This window comes from Scomber scombrus, chromosome 22, assembly GCF_963691925.1.
Source record: "Scomber scombrus chromosome 22, fScoSco1.1, whole genome shotgun sequence".
Taxonomy (NCBI): domain Eukaryota; kingdom Metazoa; phylum Chordata; class Actinopteri; order Scombriformes; family Scombridae; genus Scomber; species Scomber scombrus.
This window is the reverse complement of record NC_084991.1, coordinates 8519715-8539630: the sequence shown is the minus strand read 5'-3', so window position 1 is coordinate 8539630 and position 19916 is coordinate 8519715. Positions and strand designations below refer to the sequence as shown.

Below are 19916 nucleotides of genomic sequence, written 5' to 3'. Positions count from 1 at the left end.
CTCCAGGTAGCAACAGCAGAGGTAACAGCACAGCACACACATAGGCACATCCTCTTTCCCTCCTCCACTTTCACAATCTTCATTATACAGCAAACAGCTGGAGGCCTCAGGGAAGGTCGTGAGTGTTTATGTGTGAGCGTGTGTGTGAGTCCTGAGGGAAGGTTTTGGACCTAATTGGCACCGGCATGTCAAATGTTCCCGTGAACCAAGCTGGCACCCCTGTACGTCAAAACTCCCCGCTCCCAACAAACGGAGCGACGCATGAATGTGAATAAGTCTGCCGACCCCTGAGTGACTTTTAGCATCCCAGTGCTGCAGGCAATGAGGACAGAGACTGGAAGGCTGGAGGGATGTATAAGAAGTTTATTAAAACGAACATACAAAAAAATACTATGACTAGTACATTTCATGAAAAGGCTGCTATGAGTCTGCAAACATCTAAATCACAAGGTGATGGTTTCCTAGTAAAGGTGACGCCACATTTATCTCCCTTAGTGTTACATATATATAAATATATATATATATATTTATAAGCTCAAGTCTATGATCTGATTAGACTATAAAACACCTCACTGGTTAAATTTAGATATTAATGAGTAGAAAACGTTTTTTTTTACTATAACTCCTTAATAAGTTGAGATGCAGAGCTCCCATTAATACAGCCCATTATGTGAAGACAAGTATGCTGACATAGAATTATTTGCTAATGAATGCGAATTAGCTTAATTAATGACCTCATTGACATAACTACTTATGTTCCATATATCACGGAGATATGGTGGGACATTAAGCAGCTCAAGTGGCTCTCATTTATTATGGTTCCACCTAATTTATACTGCATATTTTAATATCTCATGACATGTTCTGCCGTCACATAGAAGATATTTATTTCACATTTTGGGGATGTTTTATCACACATATTCTACACTCGTGGTTAATCTTCACAGGCTAATGTTAGTGTTTCTATTATTAGGGACTGTATTAAAATTATTAGGTAGGGAGGGGGTTAATGTGTTTTTTTTTCTTTTTTATTGAAGGTAGGGTAATCTGAATTTCTTTTAGGTGAGCAAGGGAGGGTCTTTGAATTTTTTCTTACCCCACATTATTATTTCTTCCATTTTCCTTTGCAGATTAATCGTTGCAAAAATGATTAAATAGAAAAGCAATATAAATTAATATTCCATTGGCATAATAAATAGAATAATAAACACATACAATAAAATGTTTTGTATTACAAATAGAAAAATAACTTAAATTATAAATGATTCTATTAAAATCCATTGTTCCATTAATACAGCAATTTGTCATTGACGATAATTAGGTTGAGCCAATACCGCAACGTTATGTTATAAACAGGAAGGATATTGCTGGTGTGATTTATACATCAAGAGGACGGTTTAAAAAATATTTTGTTGAAAGTCTTGCTTTTTCAAAAGTTAAACATAAGGTTCAATACTGAAAAATATATATGTAAACCAATTGCCTTTGAAGGGTTATAGATACTGTTGGGGACACTGAGGTCATATAGGTGGTTTTAGCTATCTAGGTGGACTTTACATACTACTTCCATATTTAAATGTCGATTCTACTATTTTTTTCACCAGGATTCAGTGTTTGTCAAACAGGACTGAATTCCTAGCAGCTTGGAGTACTATATACACCTTCATTTTGGGAAATACGTGCTCTTATTTTCCAAATTTCCTTGTAAGATTTCTGTAAAGAACTCGCTGATCTGGGTTTAACTGTATGGAAAATAAGTTTAGTCAGTTGTGTTGAGCTGTAGTTGATTTTACGATTTGGCACTTTGGGTGTCCTCAAACCTAGACTGGTCTGCTCTGGTCCAAATCAGTTGATTAGTTGGTCAACTTGGTGTGTTTTCCACTTGGTTTGGTTTCTTGTTTGACTTGTGACCTCAGTGTTTCTAAAACCTTGCTAGCTTAACTCACTTTTAATTACCCATTTTTGTGGACAATACTTCCATCAGCCTTTATCACCAGCCACAGGTTTTTAGAGGTCTTCTACAGCTGGTGTGTTTGTGTATCTGTGGACACTTCGACTCAGTTTGAAAAGTCTCATTTGGCTGCTGTAAAAAAAAAAAAAAAAATGTGGTGTGTTTTGTGAATTAGCATACAGTGAGGCCCTGCAGACAGAAATAGCTGCTTCCTCTGAGTGCGGGTGTACATCTCAATGCAGCTTTGTAGTCTTCAACATGTAACAAGCAAAAGGTTCACTGGGAGGGTAAAGCTGACATCGGATCTGCATAAAAGACATATCGTCCATAAAGACAAACAGTTGTTGCTGCTGATGCTGCTTGGAGCTGTTTTGGGTGAGAATCCAATTACAAGAGCGTTATTGAACTGCACCAAACGTTGATTGGTTCTCTGGTCCAGATCAGATTTAATAGCCTAGTTGTGTGTTTGAGAGTGAAAGATGAAAATTACATTAGGGAGAGACAACTGATATTAATGTTCCGCACTATGTTGACCAAAAGGAAATATAATTTTATTGTTTTTAAGTTGTATTTTAATATCTCCCCATTCAGTTATAGTAGATCTTTATCACACCCATACACAGTATGAACTTTGGTTTTATTTTATTTTAACAGCCATTAACATCCATGATGAGCAATTTGGTCAGACAAGACGATATATCATGCTAAGAGAGAGACTGTATGCGTGTGTGTGTGTGAGTCATTATGCTGGGCGCTGACAGCTGCTAGAGGGGAGAGCTATGGCCAGCATGGCCCACAATCCTTTAGGGGAAGCATCGTTTCAACATTTAACTAATGACTGATGGCCGGGCAGCCAAATGCCTGTCCTCTTTACTTCCAGCACACACACTACCACACGCAGAGACAGAGAGGTCACCTCAACCCACCACAGCTAGTCACTGGCAATATCACACACGCAAACACACACCACACAGCCCTGATTGTGTGTATGTGAGGACTTAAACACCTTCTGTTGTACGTTCGATCACAAATATTAAAAACACAAGTTGCTGATTTGCAAGTTCATCAACAAACATCCTTGCAATGTGTCAAGTCCATTTCTAGGAAAAAACAAGTTTTGTATCTTTCTTACCTTTCAAATTCAGAAGCACTCAAAGCATCATTCACAGGTGTCTCTCAGGTTCAGGTTGAGCGCAGATGTGGAGAGAACAAAGGATAGCTGTGGTACTCTAATGGATGCAATAAATCCAACAGGAAAGTGAGTATGTAAGTAAGCATAGTCTGTATAAGCTAACACAATCCTGAGACCCTGAGAAGGTCTAATCAGGTCAAATCATTGAAAACACCTGTGCAGGTTGACCATGATGTGTAATAATGACAGCCTCTGAGGAGCATGTAGATACAAACTTATTTAAGGCCTTCTCTGATATTATTATTTGTTTTTAAGCATGTTGACTTTAATACATAAAACATAATGGAAATGGAAAATTTGAGATCAATCACAGAATGAACCCTCATGACGGTGGTGATGCCAGGACTTTTTTTTTATGTAGTACCAACAAGAGGTAAGCACAAGAGCGCCTAAGTGCACCAGAGTCTGACAAAATGCCGCTTAGTCAATGTTGAGCCACCCTCAGGCCAAACTTAAAGCAGCATTGATTCATTTGTTGTCCACTTGGGGGCAGCGCAACGAGCCGTAAATATTACATTTTTAATGTCATACCATTTTTATAAAGACAGTGTTATCAAACAGCTGCTTATTTACACATACAGCAGACATGGAGCAGAATTAGCATTCATTTAGAGTTATGTTTCTCACCATCTGATGAATGCAACACAGTTAAATTAGCCGTGAAAACCAAACAATTAGCTAAAAGATGCTAACATGCTCAGTTTGCTCTATGGGTTCGTCACTGTGAGGCCTCTTTTTTATATTTTAGTTATTTCATCCGTTGAAAAATATTGATCAGCACAGCTTTAAGCATTGTTGAACTACCCTCAGTCTTTCTTTTTTTTTTAACTCATCCAACTTTGTTTTCAGTTGTGGAGCTTCCTGCTACCATGTGTGTGTGTATACATACCCTCAAATATCAAATAAGGATGAGCAGTCAAAGCTAGTCACACAAGAAGGATGACATATTTATCCAGTTCAGAGACCAATACAATCTTCAGGTTGGATAGAAGTATCACATGATCGACTGTATGATATGCAGCACTTAGATCCACAAGTTTGAGAATGGAAACATTTTTATTATCTGCATTCACTCTAAGATCATGGATTACTTTTCCAAGCATTGTTTCAGCACTGTCCCCTTTTAAAACTGGACTGAAATTTGATCATGAATCTTTATCATCAACATCATAGATCTGGTTGTCATGTAAGAACGCATCCAGCTGTTTAAATGCTGCCTTTTCTAATATCTTACTCAGGAAAGGCAGGTTGGAAATCGGCCTCGAACTGCTCAAAACAGGAGCGTCAAGATTGTGCTTGTTGAGTGGACTAAGGGCTTGACTTAATCTGTTTTGATTGCATCTGGAAAGACGCCTGTGTTTAGAGGGCAATTTACAATGTCCAGTAGCTCATAAATCAAACTATCCAAAACCTTCGTAAAGGATAAAGTGGATTGCATCCAGGGAGTAAATGAGAAACTTCAGCTGCAGAATGATTTAAAAACGTTCCCCTTCACTAATTTTACAAAAATAATTCAAATTTCCCTGAGAGGAACTAAGAGTCAGATTTATTTTGATCGTCAACATTATTTGCAACACTAGCTGGGATATTAACAATCTTATTTTCAAAAAATGATGCAAACTCTTTATATTTTGTGAGGCAGGGCATATTTGTTCACGGAGCTAGGCAGGATTTAAAAGGCGATCAACGCTGGAAAACAAAATTCTTGGGTTGTTCCTGCTTTCACTGATAATCTTAGAGAAGTATGCCTGCCTCTCATAGCGGAAAACTTTGTTATTGACACTGAGGGGGTTTGTAAGGATCTCTCAGTGGATTGTTAATTTGTTTTTCCTCCACTTTCGCTCAGCTCTGCGGCGCTCCCTTTCAAGCAGAAGTATTCGCTCATTTCTTCCAAGGCATTACCTTAATCTTTGATTTCTTTTCAGTTTCCGCAATTGCCACTATGTTGAGAGCAGATCTTAATTCAGACTTAAAGCGATTTACTTTTTCATGAATCGATGAGATTTCATCAGAGAAGTTGACTTCACATGTGGTTACTTGAGAACTTAACGGCTGAAGACAGACTTTAAAAGCATCTTTTACTGTGTGTGTACCATGCCGATAGAAAAAGGACTTGAAGGATATGGTTAGTGAGCTGTCAAACCGTGTCACCATTTTGTCGCAGTGTACAAATGGTAAATGGTGCCACGTTTGGCAGTGTCTCTTTTGGGCAGACTAAAAATACACTGAATCCATCAAGCAAAGCAGCAGGGTAGACAGGAGCCTCTGAATGACTCTGAGGTGTCATTTACAGAGTGTCGCTTCAAACTGCCTTTAACTATATGAAAGTTCCCGACACTCCGTCTCTTTGCTCTTCCTTGAAATACAGCGTTTATGAACAAAAAGGAGTCAACACAGATCAGTGAATGCGTCTCGAAACTTGATGGAAAAAAATGTTAAGCTTTGACAGCTCGTAAGCAGGAAATCTGTTAAGGAGGGAATATTGTTTTTTTGGTATATGAGCTGAGATGGATGTTTGTTTTGAGATAAACCTCTAATATTTAGATTTTTAGGTTTGGACTGGACTAAAATTCGGTTTAATATAAACAATATATTGGAAAAAAAACATCATTTTAGCCTTTAAGATACTGTATTCATCAATTCCTCTGACACAAATACCTTCACATGGATATGGATGCAATTGTGAGCTTGAGTATTTGCACGTCTCCTTGGAATAATCACACTTCAATCAAAATGTAAATCGTGAGAAAAGAGCATCTTAACACTCAGCCTCTCACGGCACTGAATGACAGCACTCACCGGCAATTCATTTACACACAAATTGTAATTTTAAAAAATGAAAAAAATTGCAAATAGGAATCTTAAAAGGGTCAAGGTGAAAAGGAAGCATCAGAGCCTAATTTTTCTGTCAAGTTTACAGAATTCAGTTTTCCCTTTGCATTTAATCATCTGTGCAGGCAGTAAATAATGTTATCACTATTCAATGTCATATATTTTATCATTTAGTTAAGTTATTTTGCATTTTAATTCAACTTCTTCATGACATTTTTTGTGGATCTACACAGAAAGGGATATTTCACAGGTTTCATCACCTTTTTCATGTGCCGTCACATCCTTTACCTGCACAGGAATAATAATGTGTGTGTGTGTGTGTGTGTGTGTGTGTGTGTGTGTGTGTGTGTGTGTGTGTGTGTGTGTGTGTGTGTGTGTGTGTGTGTGTGTGTGTGTGTGTGTGTGTGTGTGTGTGTGTGTGTGTGTGTGTGAGTGTGTGTTACCTTGCCATCCCAGCTCACAGACAGGTTAAGATTGTCACAGCTTGAATCCGGTATATGGAGTTCATTTCTACTGTGGCACAAAAATAAATGTCATCCACCCACTACCTGAAAGTAAAAATGAAATAGTGCAATTTAAGCCGAACTGCTCTGAATGTAAAGCAGAACTTTGTAAAAGACTCCATCAGCAGACATGTAAAGAGGAAATAGTGTCCACATAAAAAGTAAGGCATGTATTAAAATGCAATAGTCATTTAAGAAGTGTCAGATGAAAATATCTCCCATCACCCACAACAAGAAATGCAACAGCCTGAAGCATTCTGCAAGGCAATATTAGCTTTTCCACCCTTTCTCTATTAGTTGACTCCAGAGGGCAGCTCAAAATTAACTGCAAAAATGTGCTTCTGATATGACCTTGGCAAACATATGATTACTGGATGATTTCCACACATGAGAGAGGCCCAAAACAGATCAGATTAAGGATCAGATTAATTGTGTTTTCCTCCTGTTTACATGTTCATCACTCCTACTCTCATCTGTGCAACATGTTGGGAATAAATGCTACCTGGATTCAATGAGGTCACAGGAGTGAACTCCATCTCTTTATTGATTCCTTGGTCGTACGTCAATTAGTATAGAAATAGAGTGAGATTGGGTAGGAATATATAACACATGAAACCACCTACTTTCTTATTCCTACATGGAGAATAAAGTATTGAAATATCCTTGAGCAGCGTACTGATCTATACAGTATGAAGAGAGTGTGTGAGGGGAGGTCAAGAGGGTAAAAAAGCTAACCCTGACCTTTGACCTCCCTGTGGACAAGGAGGGAAGAATGAGAACGCCTCGCTGATAAATCTTCACACAGATCTTACAGTGACATCATGTGGCGACAATGAGGTACTGCAGCGGGGAGCCAAAATGGACTGTAATCTTTGTCCAACTTTAAGACTCAAGTTTTAATTTTATTTATTTGTGAAGCACTTTTCATACAGTAGTTGTAACTCAAGGTTCTGTACACATAAGAAAAACATTAAAAAGCAGTAAAAAAAAATAAGACGTTAAAGTGCAGTACACATAAATAAATGATGGGAAGTTAATTGAAGGCCAGTTTGTAAAGCTTTTTACTCAGCTTTTAGAAGTTCTCATCGAGGTCACCTCCTCAATTTAATTTCTGCTGGTAGAGTGTTCCAGATTTTAGGGACGTTAACGGAGAAGGCCTCAGTGTTTTTATGGGTGCAGCCAGGACTGTGAGCAGCAGCAGGGTACTGGAGGATCTAAAGGCACAGACTGGGACATGTGGATTTACTAGCTATGCATTATAGGCTGGGGCTCATCTGTTTTAGTGCTTTGTTAACCATTAAAATCAATTCAAGAAGTTATAATATATGGGTGTGCAAACTGTAAAGGAATCAATAGCCAATTATGGAAGGAGTTTAATTGGAAATCGATAATCAGGTGTTTTAGTACACCTTGTATCATTTCAAAGAAAAACTTATGTTATGTTGGCGTAAATGTGGACAAATAGGGGATCACACGCACATCTTTTAGGACTGCCCAGTAATTCAAGGGTTCTGGAAAAGTGTGAAAGAAAAAATTGACAACCTTTTGGAAGTGGATGTCCCCCTAGATCCATTGTTATGTTGTTAGGAAGTGTACCTGAAGGGGGATATAGTGCTGGTCAGAGGTATATACTGTGGGTACTTGTACTGACTGCCAAGAAAATGAGAGATGAACTGGAAGGATATAAAACCACCAACCATAACTCAGAGGGTGCAGAGAGTGAAGCAATTATACAATGGAATGAATGACAGCAAGCCTGCAACTGAAAATGAATTTTTACAAAAACTGGACATGTGTGAAGTGGACTCGTTACGTGATATCTAGTTTTACTAAGTGGATTGTTGTAACATAAGTTATTTGTTTTCCTACTTTTCTAGAGATGAAAGCGTCTCAGAACAGAAGAAGTAATGATTTATTAAGACATCACGACGAAAACTGTTTCAAGTAGAACCCGACCAATATATCAGTCAACTGATATTATCGGCCAATATTGACCTCTGATTCTAACAGATATATTGGTATCTGCGAATATGTTCTACCTAGTGGATGGATCATGAAATTTGGTGTTGTCATGAGAACAATACTCACCGACCACCATCAGCCTTTGTTGATATCTTAGGTTGGAGTTACTGTATAACTCACCAGTCATTCATTTTATAAACCTCCCATTAAGAAAAGATGACAGACACAAGAGCAAAATACCTTAAATTCATTTACTTAAATTAAAAAAATGTACATCACATTATCCTTTACAATAGACATGTCTTTTAAAAACTCGGTGGTTTTCGTTTACGTCACTGTACATTTCAATAATTTGTATACAAATTCCTCTTTGAGAAAAAAAAGAAAGAGAAGTCACTGTAGCGACTGTCACAGATGACACATTACTGTAATTACTGCAGTGTTTCCTTGCAGTGAATGCTGTGGGCTCGTCTCCCCACCAGCACCTGGGCTTTAATGTGCCGTTCACTGACTGGAGCAAATGTTACAAGTACTGCCTCCGTCCATAAAACAGGACTGAAACTTCTTCATTTATTTGACCTTTTTTTTTTTTTTTTTTTTTTTTTAAATGTAAGCCATATTGTGATGATGTCACATTATAGCTGTTTGCAGCCATGAGACAGCATCATTCATTAGTCAACTGTCTAAAATAGTACAGTTAGTACTGTACATTCAACATGGATCACTAATACATTGAAATGCTTTTGGAAAATTCCTTAATTAACATTTACACTCAGTTAGAGGAACCACATATTTAATACAACAGTGAGGACACCAGCTTCAGTAGAGGGGACCTTCAGAAGGCAACACCACTGTTTTTGACAAGGTCCCTGTTGTTGTGTATCCTCTGCACAGCATGGCAGTCAGTATGTGCATCTAATTCATTACATTAAAGGGCGATTTGTTAGACATTTTGGGAAATTGGCTTCTGTGTATGCATGTACGGTCAAGTCTCAGTTGCAAACAGGTGACTGCTGAGTGGTTAACCTTATTCACAATGACTGTAAAAGGCCTAATTATACTGCTCTCAATGTGACAGGTTGAACCGGCTGAATTGAAGACAGTGAGAAATGGTGCCGACTGTCGGTGTAATAAAACCTCATTAAGAATCACCCTGACATTTGTAATGATGCAAATAATTAAAAATCAAGTTTTGAAACATAACTTTACCGAACTCAGATAAGGACACATTACTTATTTGTTTACTCAGTATTTAAGTTTTAAGCAGCCTTGAACACACACTATTTCCTATAAGGTTTAAATGTCCAGGCTGGACTAAACAGGCTAGTCCAAATTCCTAATATCATTTGTTATAATGGCAATAAAGTTAATTCCACATGGGCGAGTGGAGGGTAGTTCAGACATGTCTGTAACAACAGCAGGAGGGAGGAGACCCTAACAGGTTTTTACATAGCAAAGATTACAGCTAAGAAGTTGGAAAAATGAAGTTAGGAAAGTGTTTGTGAATATTAAGATATGGAATAAACCAAGTTGTGTATGGGAGCTGTAGTTTTTTTTTGTAATTGTTTTAACTTTGGTGTTTTAATATCTACAAGCAAACGACAACGTGATTTGTTGCTTAATTATAAAATACCTGAACAGATTACAAATCTTTGAAGTGAACGAAATGATTTGGATCAGCTGTGATTTCTATTTCCAACACTATTGTAAATATGAAGCTACCACCATCAGCTGGTAAGTTTAGTTTAGCACAGTGACAGGAAACAAGCAGAATAAATCTAACTCATTCTGTACTGTACATGAGTGGTGTCACTCCTTTTATCTGCTTTTCAGCAATGAAGCGAATAAGTGCATTTCGTAAAACGTTGAACCATCCCTTTGAGCATTTTTCTGGATGCTTCTCTAATAAGTGCCTTACAGTATTATGAGTGCACATATTTTATTTCATTCATATCTCAATAACTCTCTGAAAAGGTGCATCATGTCACAACTAAAAAAAGGAACTACATGTCAAAAACATTGATGTTGCCGTTGTGGTCCATGACCATCTCTGCTCTGTATGAAGCCTGTCAGTATGGTGCGAGACTGGAACTTTCACTACACTGTAACCAAGTACTGTGATGCTGGATATGAGCGTTTACAAGCCGGATGAGGGTTCAAATACTGCTTTTGTTGTGTTCTGAGATGACTATTGGTTAAAAAGGTGAGCAGAGATAGTCATGTGAGTGGTGTGGAGCCAATGAGAGCGGAGACATTATTTCAACAACAGCATGTCCAGTCTTCATAACTCCAAAGTGAAAAGGAATTCAAACTGGGTTGTTACAAAAAAAAAAAAGAGGAAAAAACAACAAAAAAAAACAATTTTTACAACCTTCTGTAAACATGAGCTTAGGCAGAATATGGCAGACAGAAAAATTAAAAATTTGGCAAAAGAAAAAAAAAGTATTAGACATTTAGAACGTGATACATTCTGTGTTTTATCTGAACGCAGACTCGTTACTGAGCTGATTTTCAGAAGTTAACAGATTAGAAAAGGCTTCAGGTAAAAAGCTTTTAAGACTAACATGAGCCATCCAATCACACAGTGAGACAGCGTTAATGACTTTTTACTGACTTCACCCGCTCCAATATCCGACAATTTTACCCGTTCATGGATCCGATTTATTCCTAAACAAAAATAGAAATCCACTTCTGGGAAGGCAGCCTGTCAATAAACAGACCCGAGAAAAATCTTACGAATGAAAAAAAAAACATTCATTCTTTGTGAGTTTTGAACTAAAAAGAATAATTATGAACTGGTCCGTTGCATCGCTGGCAATTTCATATCCAGTCCAGTTGATTCTAATTGATAATGATGACAAGAGGATTTGTATAGACTTGGAGAGAAACCTTGACATTTTAAGTCTGATTTATCGTTTTAACCTGGTGTTCTTGAAGGGGAAGCAGGATAAAGGATTGTTCAACTACAAACAAGTAGCCAGTGAGTAAAAACTACCTGAATAAAAGTAAAAATGTTTAAATGTCAAGGTCTCCCTTTTTTTCTCCTTTTAAACAGCGTTTTTATAAGATTTACAAGGAAACTAAAGCTTGTGCTGCTGGGCGTAAAGAACATAGCTACTCTACTGTCTCTCGTTAGAAATCTGAAGAGAAATCGTCACCTCCACAGCCCCCGCGTGTCTCCATTCATCTCACAAAAAACACATTAAAGTGTCTGACGTAGTTTGGCATTATATTTCTACATATCAAACCACCCGGCGAGAGTAAATACCAGCTTTAATCTTGCCAATGGTGTCTTAAAATAAAGTGACGTTGAAAGATCCTGTTCAGACTTTTATCCATTTACTTCACAGACTTTACTGTTGAAAAAAAAACCCCAAACAGACGGAGAAAAAAAAGCACACATTTAGATGATGGAAGTGGAAGAGCACCCAGAAGAAGTCGATCTCTACTCACTGTGGCGTGGTGCTACAGTAAAAGTAAAGCAGAAACAACAAAAAAACCCTTATTAGGCGTGTCAGAAAGTGAATATGATTTTCTCCTTTGTTAGCAGGGCTGGATTTATACGTCAAACTCGGAAATGCGGCAACACTATCGTGTGAGGGGCCCTTCGTGAGCTGTGATGTGAACATGGTCGGCCAGTTGTTTCATTTTCAAGTCCAAGTACCTTCTTCTTTTTATGGTCAGCTTGAAAATTGCCTGGCTCATGAAACTATCTTCCCTGTGGCAGACGTCAACCTTTTACTAATACAATGTGCTTTGTGCTGCGCCGCGTTGCGCTAACACCAGCAGGGAAAAGAACCTGAGCTGGCTCAAGTAGACAGATGTGTGAAATACCATTGGGTGTAACTGGTGGGAAGTAATGAGCTTTTTGTTTTTTTAGTTGTTTTTTTTTTAACGACAACATAAATGTCAGGAATGCCAGTTAACTTTCTAATAAAGTGCAGGGGAGAATACCGCTGATGGAAAACAAACAAAATAATTTTCTCTATATATTTACAGATTGTGCCTTTAAATGAAAAACTTAGACAGGGGAGGTTGTGTTCTCCTTGGTGCTTGAAACTCTACTCTACATGGCAGTCAGTGTTTAAACCGTCTTAACAGTGCTTGTGCTCTCGTTTCTGACACAATCAGCAGCTCCCGGACAGGTTGCTCATCCCAAAAGGCTGTTACGAAAAGACGACGAAAAGAAAGGCATTTCTGAAGAAAAAAAAAAAAGAAGAGAAGATTTCACTACACGTTACGCACACTTACAAACACCGAAGCGGATGCTGAGCGCGGCAGATTTTCTGTTAACGAGACAACAAAAAAAAAAGAGAGACAAAGAACGTACTGTTGCTGCTGAGATGTGTCTGTCTATAAAGAAGGAAAAAACTCAAAATATTAGACAGCAGCAATGTAAACTAACAGAAAGGCTTTGTGTCAGATAAAAAGTGATCTGACATGTTCACAGCTAATACACAATCACTGACTGCTCACACGACTATAATTTTGTTGGGCTAGGCACCAATCGGCCAGCTTCTAAAAAATTCAACACTGACAGTTGTTTTCGCAGTGATTTATAAAGCTAAACTTACATATTGGTTTCTACAGATGTCTGGCAGCCTAAAGAACCTTTTTTTAAATATCTTCCAGGTGTTTTATGATATTGTTTAGTTTTTTTTACTTATATAGTTGTTTTTATGTATGAGCACTTCTTGAATTCTTCCTACCGCAGCAGAAGTCTCTTCACCGACTGACGAGTAAAGAGAAAAAAGAGATACTTGACATAACTTTTAAGACAATTTTTCTGCCCACACATACACACGCTCACACATGCAAACACGGAAACGACTACATCAGGAAGCCAGTCAGTTGGTCAGTCAGGTGGGAAAGGGGAACCAGCCCCTACCGCCCTTGCAGGCCTTCATCGCTTGATTGATAAAAACCACACCGATCCTCGCTCCTCCTAGAACCAGTTGGTGGATTTTGTCCCGTTTTTTTCCCCCCGGCAGCCCGCAAGAAGTGTGTCATCACTAAATCCCAACTACACGTGTAGCTGATGCGCCCACATATCCCCCCTCCGACGTGGCCTAAACAGGGAATCCATCAATCAAAAAGCTGGGCTATGAGCGTCGATGAGGAAGCTGAGGCCCGTCGCAAGAAGGAGGAGGAGTGTGGTGTTTCAAAGTATCTTCCGGTCCAGTTGAAACTCAAGGAGGCTCTCTGCCCCCCAGATTTGAGATGTGTTGCTTAAGACGAAGGCTGTCTAGAGCTCTGCGTTGGCCGGTGGTTTGGTGGTGGTCATGATCTTCATGTACTGGGTGAAGATGGCCTCGAAAGCCTCGTCTCTGTGGATCATGGCACCGAACACCAGTGGCTGGAAGAGGCAGAGACGCTGAGTGATTAACATGGAAGTATAAATTGCCAAGATGTCAAACTTTCCAGCCAAGAAAAACAGTCCCGCTTCGAGCTTTGTGACCGTGGATTTTTTCAGATAATCCGAGTGGGGTTTTAAAAGGATTTGGCTGAATTTGCAGAGCCAAAACAACAATGAACTGTTGGTTTGGCTCTGACTAAAAGGTATTGTGTGTGCATCCAAAGTCTGATAAATCTTATTCCTCACACTGTGCCGTAGACCTCTCATTGACATGTCGAGCCACACCGCTGCCCTGGGTGACATGTTCCTTAGTTACTGTAGTTTGTTTAGAAACAGCTCCTAACACTAATAAAGAAGTGATCACGTTTTCAGTCTCAGGAGAGAAGTTATCACATATGCTGTACAAAGAACTTCTCTCCTGAGACTGAAAAAGTAATCACTGTTAATTAGTCTGTGGAGGTTTCTAAACAAACTGACATGACATTAATCTTTAGGGAGAAGGATCATGTGACCCAGTGTTTTTAATAGTTTGTGGACAACAGAGGTATAAGATATAGTATAATACATTTGACACACACATAATATTTATAGTAGGATCAGTTCATGTTGTTTTGGCTCTGCATATGAGATTTGTTACTTTAAAAAGGTTTACCTACATTAAGAATCATTCAAATATTCTCCCCTTACATCTCACATTATCTGAGAAACTCAATTAAATGAGCTTTGCACAAAGCAGAGATGATATGGTCACTGATGATGAATTAAAGCACACGGGAGTAATTAATCATAATCAGAAAACTATTAAAGACAGTGTTGTGTAATCACTTAGCTCATTACTTCAACTGATAATCAAGAAAACATTTAAGTGATGAATTTACTCCATTCATTTCTGAATTTGCAGTGTCTTCGTGTTTCCACTCGGGGGTGCCAGTGTGCCCAGTCTGGTATATAGTGTGTATCCTTGTATACATCTTTACAGTGTGCATCTTTACTACGTTTCAGTCTGCTGGTAACTATTTTTCTATCGCTTATGAATTCATTCATTACAATTAATTTCATGAGTTATTAATAGCTTCTTTTAAGTTAACAATATGTAAAACTTTAATACTTTAAACTGATTTCAGTCTATAGTATCTGTGTTTTTTTGGCATGTTTTGGTGTCATGGCTGTCTTATGCAACAGTCTCCATACTGTACCTTCTGAGTAGAAGGAGTCGCTATAGAGATGCCCATCCCACTTCCTGGTAGGACTGAAAGCACTTTGTACTGTGGTGTGAGAGAGAGAGAGAAAGAGAAAGAGAGAGAGAGAGAGAAACCGCACATTATTAAAACATGTTAAACATCAAATCACAAACTCTTCATTTCCACATAATGGTCAATAATAAGTGTTCCTGCTCCCTTCTTAAAGATTTTTGGAGTTTATTGAAGAGTGATTACCTTTTGTATGTCAGTGATGTCCACCAGCTTGATAACTTTATTCTTCTTGGAGGAGCCGGATCGTGAGCTGGAGCTCTCGAAGCACAAGTAACTGTAAACAGAAAACAAGCAGGCTGGCAAAACATACGACTAACTGAAGGGAACTTCTTGTCAAATACATATTCAAAGAAAGATGTGAAGAGATTTTAAAGGTCAGGGATATTGTCGGGGGGGGAGGCTGTCCTGTTTGATTCACATAGAGAGAGAGGGAGGGGGACGGACGTAGAGAGGATGTGGTGTAGCTGCTAACAAGATGATGTTTTTAAAGATGGAACCTTTAAAAACGTATTATTTCGCTCATGCAGTCAGAGTTGCGTTAATTAAAAAAAATGCTCTCTTGAGGAAAGATGTCCCACTTACTTCTCTGTGACGTAAAGCATCCCGTTCCTGATGTAGTCGGTGGGCATCTTTCTGTCTCTGTTTATCAGGCAACACCTCCAGCCGTTCTCACATACTGAAAACACACATAAAAAAAGGGACATTATGATTTTATCTTTTTACTTATCTCTATCATTTACAACTACAGAGGTGGATTAAAACATTTTAACTTCAATTTATTAAGACAAATGAGTTGTGAGCTGTGCAAATTGTAATGCAGCTCAATGTGAATAACGTCAGTGCAAATAAAAACAGATACAGTAAGCCGTCTCACCCGCCAGAGGGCGCTCCGACTCCGACAGATTGAAGACCTCGTGAAAGGCTCCCTTCTTGGTGCTGTGGAAGCGACCCGCCTCCTCCTCTCTGCTCACCCCGCACGGCACGGTGGCGAGGCTGCTCCGAGACGCCACCGGCTGAACCTGGAGAGAGATAGAGACAGAGAGAGAGACGGACGAGTGGGGAGGACAGGGAGAGAAAACAGAGGCGAGAAGGACAGGTGGGGTGGAGAGGAGGGAGGGAGAAGAGGGAGAAATATTTAACATCAAGCATTTCTGTACATTAGGTCAAACAGGACTACAGCTTCCGAGAGATTATTGAGAAAAGTGGCCGATATTCAAGCAGCTCTTCTGTGCTTCTCTGTGTGCACTTGTTTGCTGCAGGCTCAAGTGTGACGTGCAAAGCGGAGAGTAAGGCCATCATTCACTCAACAAACATGACCAGTTTATAGGCCAAAAAATACTTTAAAAATGAGAGTCAAAGAGATCATTTTATGTATTGATCAGTCTTTTCTGCATAAATGTTTATCTTATAATGATATGGTTGTAGGAAATGAACCAACATTTCAAAAAAAGCTACCAGCGATGACATTTGGGGGTTAATTTCTACATATTATGGGAGGATTGACTCAGCTAATATTCAATAACAAGGTAAACACACTATACTATGTGCGTTTTAACTACTCATTAAACACGCTGCTACTTCTTCTCACAAAGCATCTGTGACAATGGATCAAAAGTGTCAATCTGTTACTTCCACGTTTGACACCTTTTGATCCATTCTCTACACAAACACTAGCGGCCAGCCTCATGGTGTGTCACGCATCACACGCACACACACACGCAGACACACACACACGCTTTGAGGTGAGCTGGTAGCACACCCAGGCACAGTAGAGGAACCAAAAAGGGAGACACACCAAAGTACCTACCTTCTCTGAGGTAGACAGCTGAGAGAGAGAAAACGACAGAGGACACCTGTGACTGATGCCACAAGCAAAGACACACAAGCTCACACATTCAACCCCTACGTGAAACACCTTTTTTTCTGTTATCAACCCAGCGATGGCGCATCATAACAGTGAGTGGCAGGATTTTTGATGTATTACTGGCAGAACTGATGCTATTTTGTGATATTGACCCTTTTAAAAAAACATTTATCTCTAATGACACTGAACCTGAAGCTCCAATGGACCCAAACGGCATCACTGCAGTAGCTGCTCAACAAATGCAACGAGGACGGCTTGAACAGAGAATTAGTGTAGCATGAATAATCCTTTTGCATTGTGCATTATACAAATATGTGCATGTTTTGTCTTAGGATTCAGACTAAGCTCTGTCAAATGGTCTGTATGCAAGAGAAGGCAATGACTAAGTAGATGCAGTGTGTGTTTGTGCCCCTCACCCGCCGTGACACAGTGGCGTTGGTCCTCTCTTTGAGCTGGGGGTCGGTGGGGAGGCTGTTCCACACGATGTGGGGCGTGTCGTACTTGTCCCGCAGCTTCGGACAGCTCTTAAACAGGAAGTCTATGATGAAGAACTTGATGCCGGCGTACAGGCCTGGGGGAGGACGAGGCAGTCAGAGGAGAAAATTCAAAACTTGTACTGTGCATCAAAGTTGTTAAAGCCTTTCATATTTCAAAGTTCACAGCTTTTATCGTTTTTAAATCTCAGTGGCATTCATGGTGCAGCCTTTTATATTCTTGACGTCATTAAAAAATCTTTAAAAGTAATTTTTCTTTCAATTACCTCCACATTTCACTATTATCTTGCACAAACTGAAGGGTGGTTGAAGGCCGTTCTGACTGACATTTGTCTATATTAACAAAAACCAGCCTTGAGTTATGTTGCACATATTACAAGAGTTAAGTCTCTTTAATAACTGTTTACAATAACACCTGTGATGACAGGGGCCCTGCAGGAAAAGCACAGATGTCAGTAATATCATTAATGATAGTTCTGTCCTGTTTAAATGTACCATTAAGCTGTGTCAGTGTGACCGTGAGTCAGCACGAAACCAGAATCCTAAAACTGGAGCAGCTACATGGAAATGAGGCATCATTAATCTCCAATTACATCTGTGCTTTTCCTCCTGTGGCATGTCAAGATGTCTGCTGTGAAGGCCTACAGCTGAATTGTCATTTTGCCTTGCTTCATTCATTCAGCCTGATATTATACTCTCAGCTGACTTTTCACTACTTTGATGAATGTAGCTCCTACCTAAACAAGATAGTTATGTAAGACGATGACATCCCCATTCTTATCTCCATCTACAAAGCTCTGATTGGTCAGTTGTTTCTTCAACATTTCTATTTGAATCACACATCTGATGGCTGGCACTGAAGCAGTTTGGAACCAGGCTGCAAACTCACTCCAAACTACAAACGAATTGAAAAAGCTTTTGGATCCCGATCAAATCTGTTTCAGGGCACACAAATCTGTTTCAGGGCACACAAAAAGTTCTGTTGGATTGGCTGCAGATGTCATACGTTTGATAACAATGCCAGCAGCTAGTTTCTAATGCAGAAATCAACCATCTAATTTTGGTTCTCTGACTCATTTACAGTAGAAACTAAGTGCATTCACTGCTCATGTGACGAGTGACAACTGACTGAATAAACACAGCCATTGTTTCTACAGCTATTATTTCTCTGAGCATCTTCTGAGGAAAAATGAGCCCACAGTCGTTTGGAAAAACTCTGTAAACAAGAAATACTGTAGCAGTAACTAATATCATCAGACAGGCACGTTAACAGCCTATAGCTGCCCCTCAATGTGAAAAGGAGAACGGCTACAGTGTTTCATGAATGCATTTGTTTGTGTGCGCTGGGTTGTGTATTTGCATTCATTTAGGGATCCCGTGAAGTTATGTACAGCAGACCAGGAGGATAGAGAGGCTTTGTGTGTGTGTGTGTGTGTGTGTGTGTGTGTGTGTGTGTGTGTGTGTGTGTGTCTTACCCATCATGAAGCCCATCAGTTTGTATGGCAGGACGCAGGAGGTGATGAAAGCCACCCACAGGCAGATGTAAAGTTTCCGAGTGCTCTCTGGCTGCACCCACATGAAGAGGCTGACAGACAAATGCGCACACACGCACAAACGCAAGCACAGGGAGGAGAGAAATGTCAATATGGTCTAAAGGTTTGAGTGTTGCTTTAAAAAAAAGAAGGAATACACAACTAATTAAACTTACTTCTTTATCTTCTCTAACACATCCGCCATCTTACCGAAAAGGTTCTGCAAGGAGAGTTGAAACACTGTGTGAACTCATTTAGTTTCAGTATCTCTTACTTCTCACACTAGTATGAGTGGTAACATGTTGTACCTGTGCTTTTTGTGCAACATCAAGTACAAGCTGGAACTTCTCAGATACAGTCAAGTCTTCCTTTGAAGGCTCCTGCACAACACGAAAAAAAGACAAGTTAGTGAGACTATACACTAACCTCTCACCCTCATATATTCTTCCTACTGAAACACAGAAAACAGGAAGCAGTGGGAAGTCGTCTCACCATGGGCTCCGAGACCTCAGGCACAATGCTCCACTGGATCCTCCAACCTCTGGAAAAAGAAGAAGATGTGGTGAGCATTTTTATGAAACACAAAAAAAAGCCACAAAACTATTACGCAACCACTCAATTTGATCACGTTTAAGTTGACCAGCTGTCCCAGTTTGAAGCTCCAAGTCCAGACAGAGGTCTGAAAATGACTACCTACTTACCTCATTTCCAAAATGCTCCACTTTTAATGATTTTGGTCAGTTCACAGAAACTCAACTGATAACAACAGTAAAGACAGAAAAAAGTTAAAAATGGCACAGTGGATGTCATTCTAAAACATGACTGTCCACTCAAGAAGTCGTACCTGGCGATGAGGTAATTTAAGGACAAGCGCAGGATAGCCAGGAAGAGTAACATGGGAATGGCCCAGCCATGCCAAGCAGCATTCATGTAGATCTGCAACAGAACAGTTTAAAATTTGGTTTATTGTTTGTTTT

General features: G+C 39.4%; 1 protein-coding gene across 2 annotated transcripts in view; it reads right to left on the bottom strand.

Annotated features, from left to right (window-relative positions):
* Positions 1 to 8683: 8683 nt before the first annotated feature.
* gramd4a (GRAM domain containing 4a) overlaps positions 8684 to 19916 on the bottom strand; it is a 46271-nt gene continuing 35038 nt past the window's right edge. For both annotated transcript variants that reach the window (XM_062443527.1, XM_062443528.1), the window contains exons 9-19: positions 19784 to 19875; positions 19432 to 19480; positions 19248 to 19319; positions 19116 to 19159; positions 18883 to 18992; positions 17330 to 17484; positions 15924 to 16068; positions 15632 to 15725; positions 15233 to 15323; positions 14993 to 15061; positions 8684 to 13796 (exon numbers count right to left, since the gene is read on the bottom strand). In XM_062443527.1, the coding sequence (XP_062299511.1) occupies positions 13686 to 13796; positions 14993 to 15061; positions 15233 to 15323; positions 15632 to 15725; positions 15924 to 16068; positions 17330 to 17484; positions 18883 to 18992; positions 19116 to 19159; positions 19248 to 19319; positions 19432 to 19480; positions 19784 to 19875 (1032 nt within the window). In that variant the 3' untranslated portion in view covers positions 8684 to 13685. The remainder of the gene's footprint in view (positions 13797 to 14992; positions 15062 to 15232; positions 15324 to 15631; positions 15726 to 15923; positions 16069 to 17329; positions 17485 to 18882; positions 18993 to 19115; positions 19160 to 19247; positions 19320 to 19431; positions 19481 to 19783; positions 19876 to 19916) is intronic.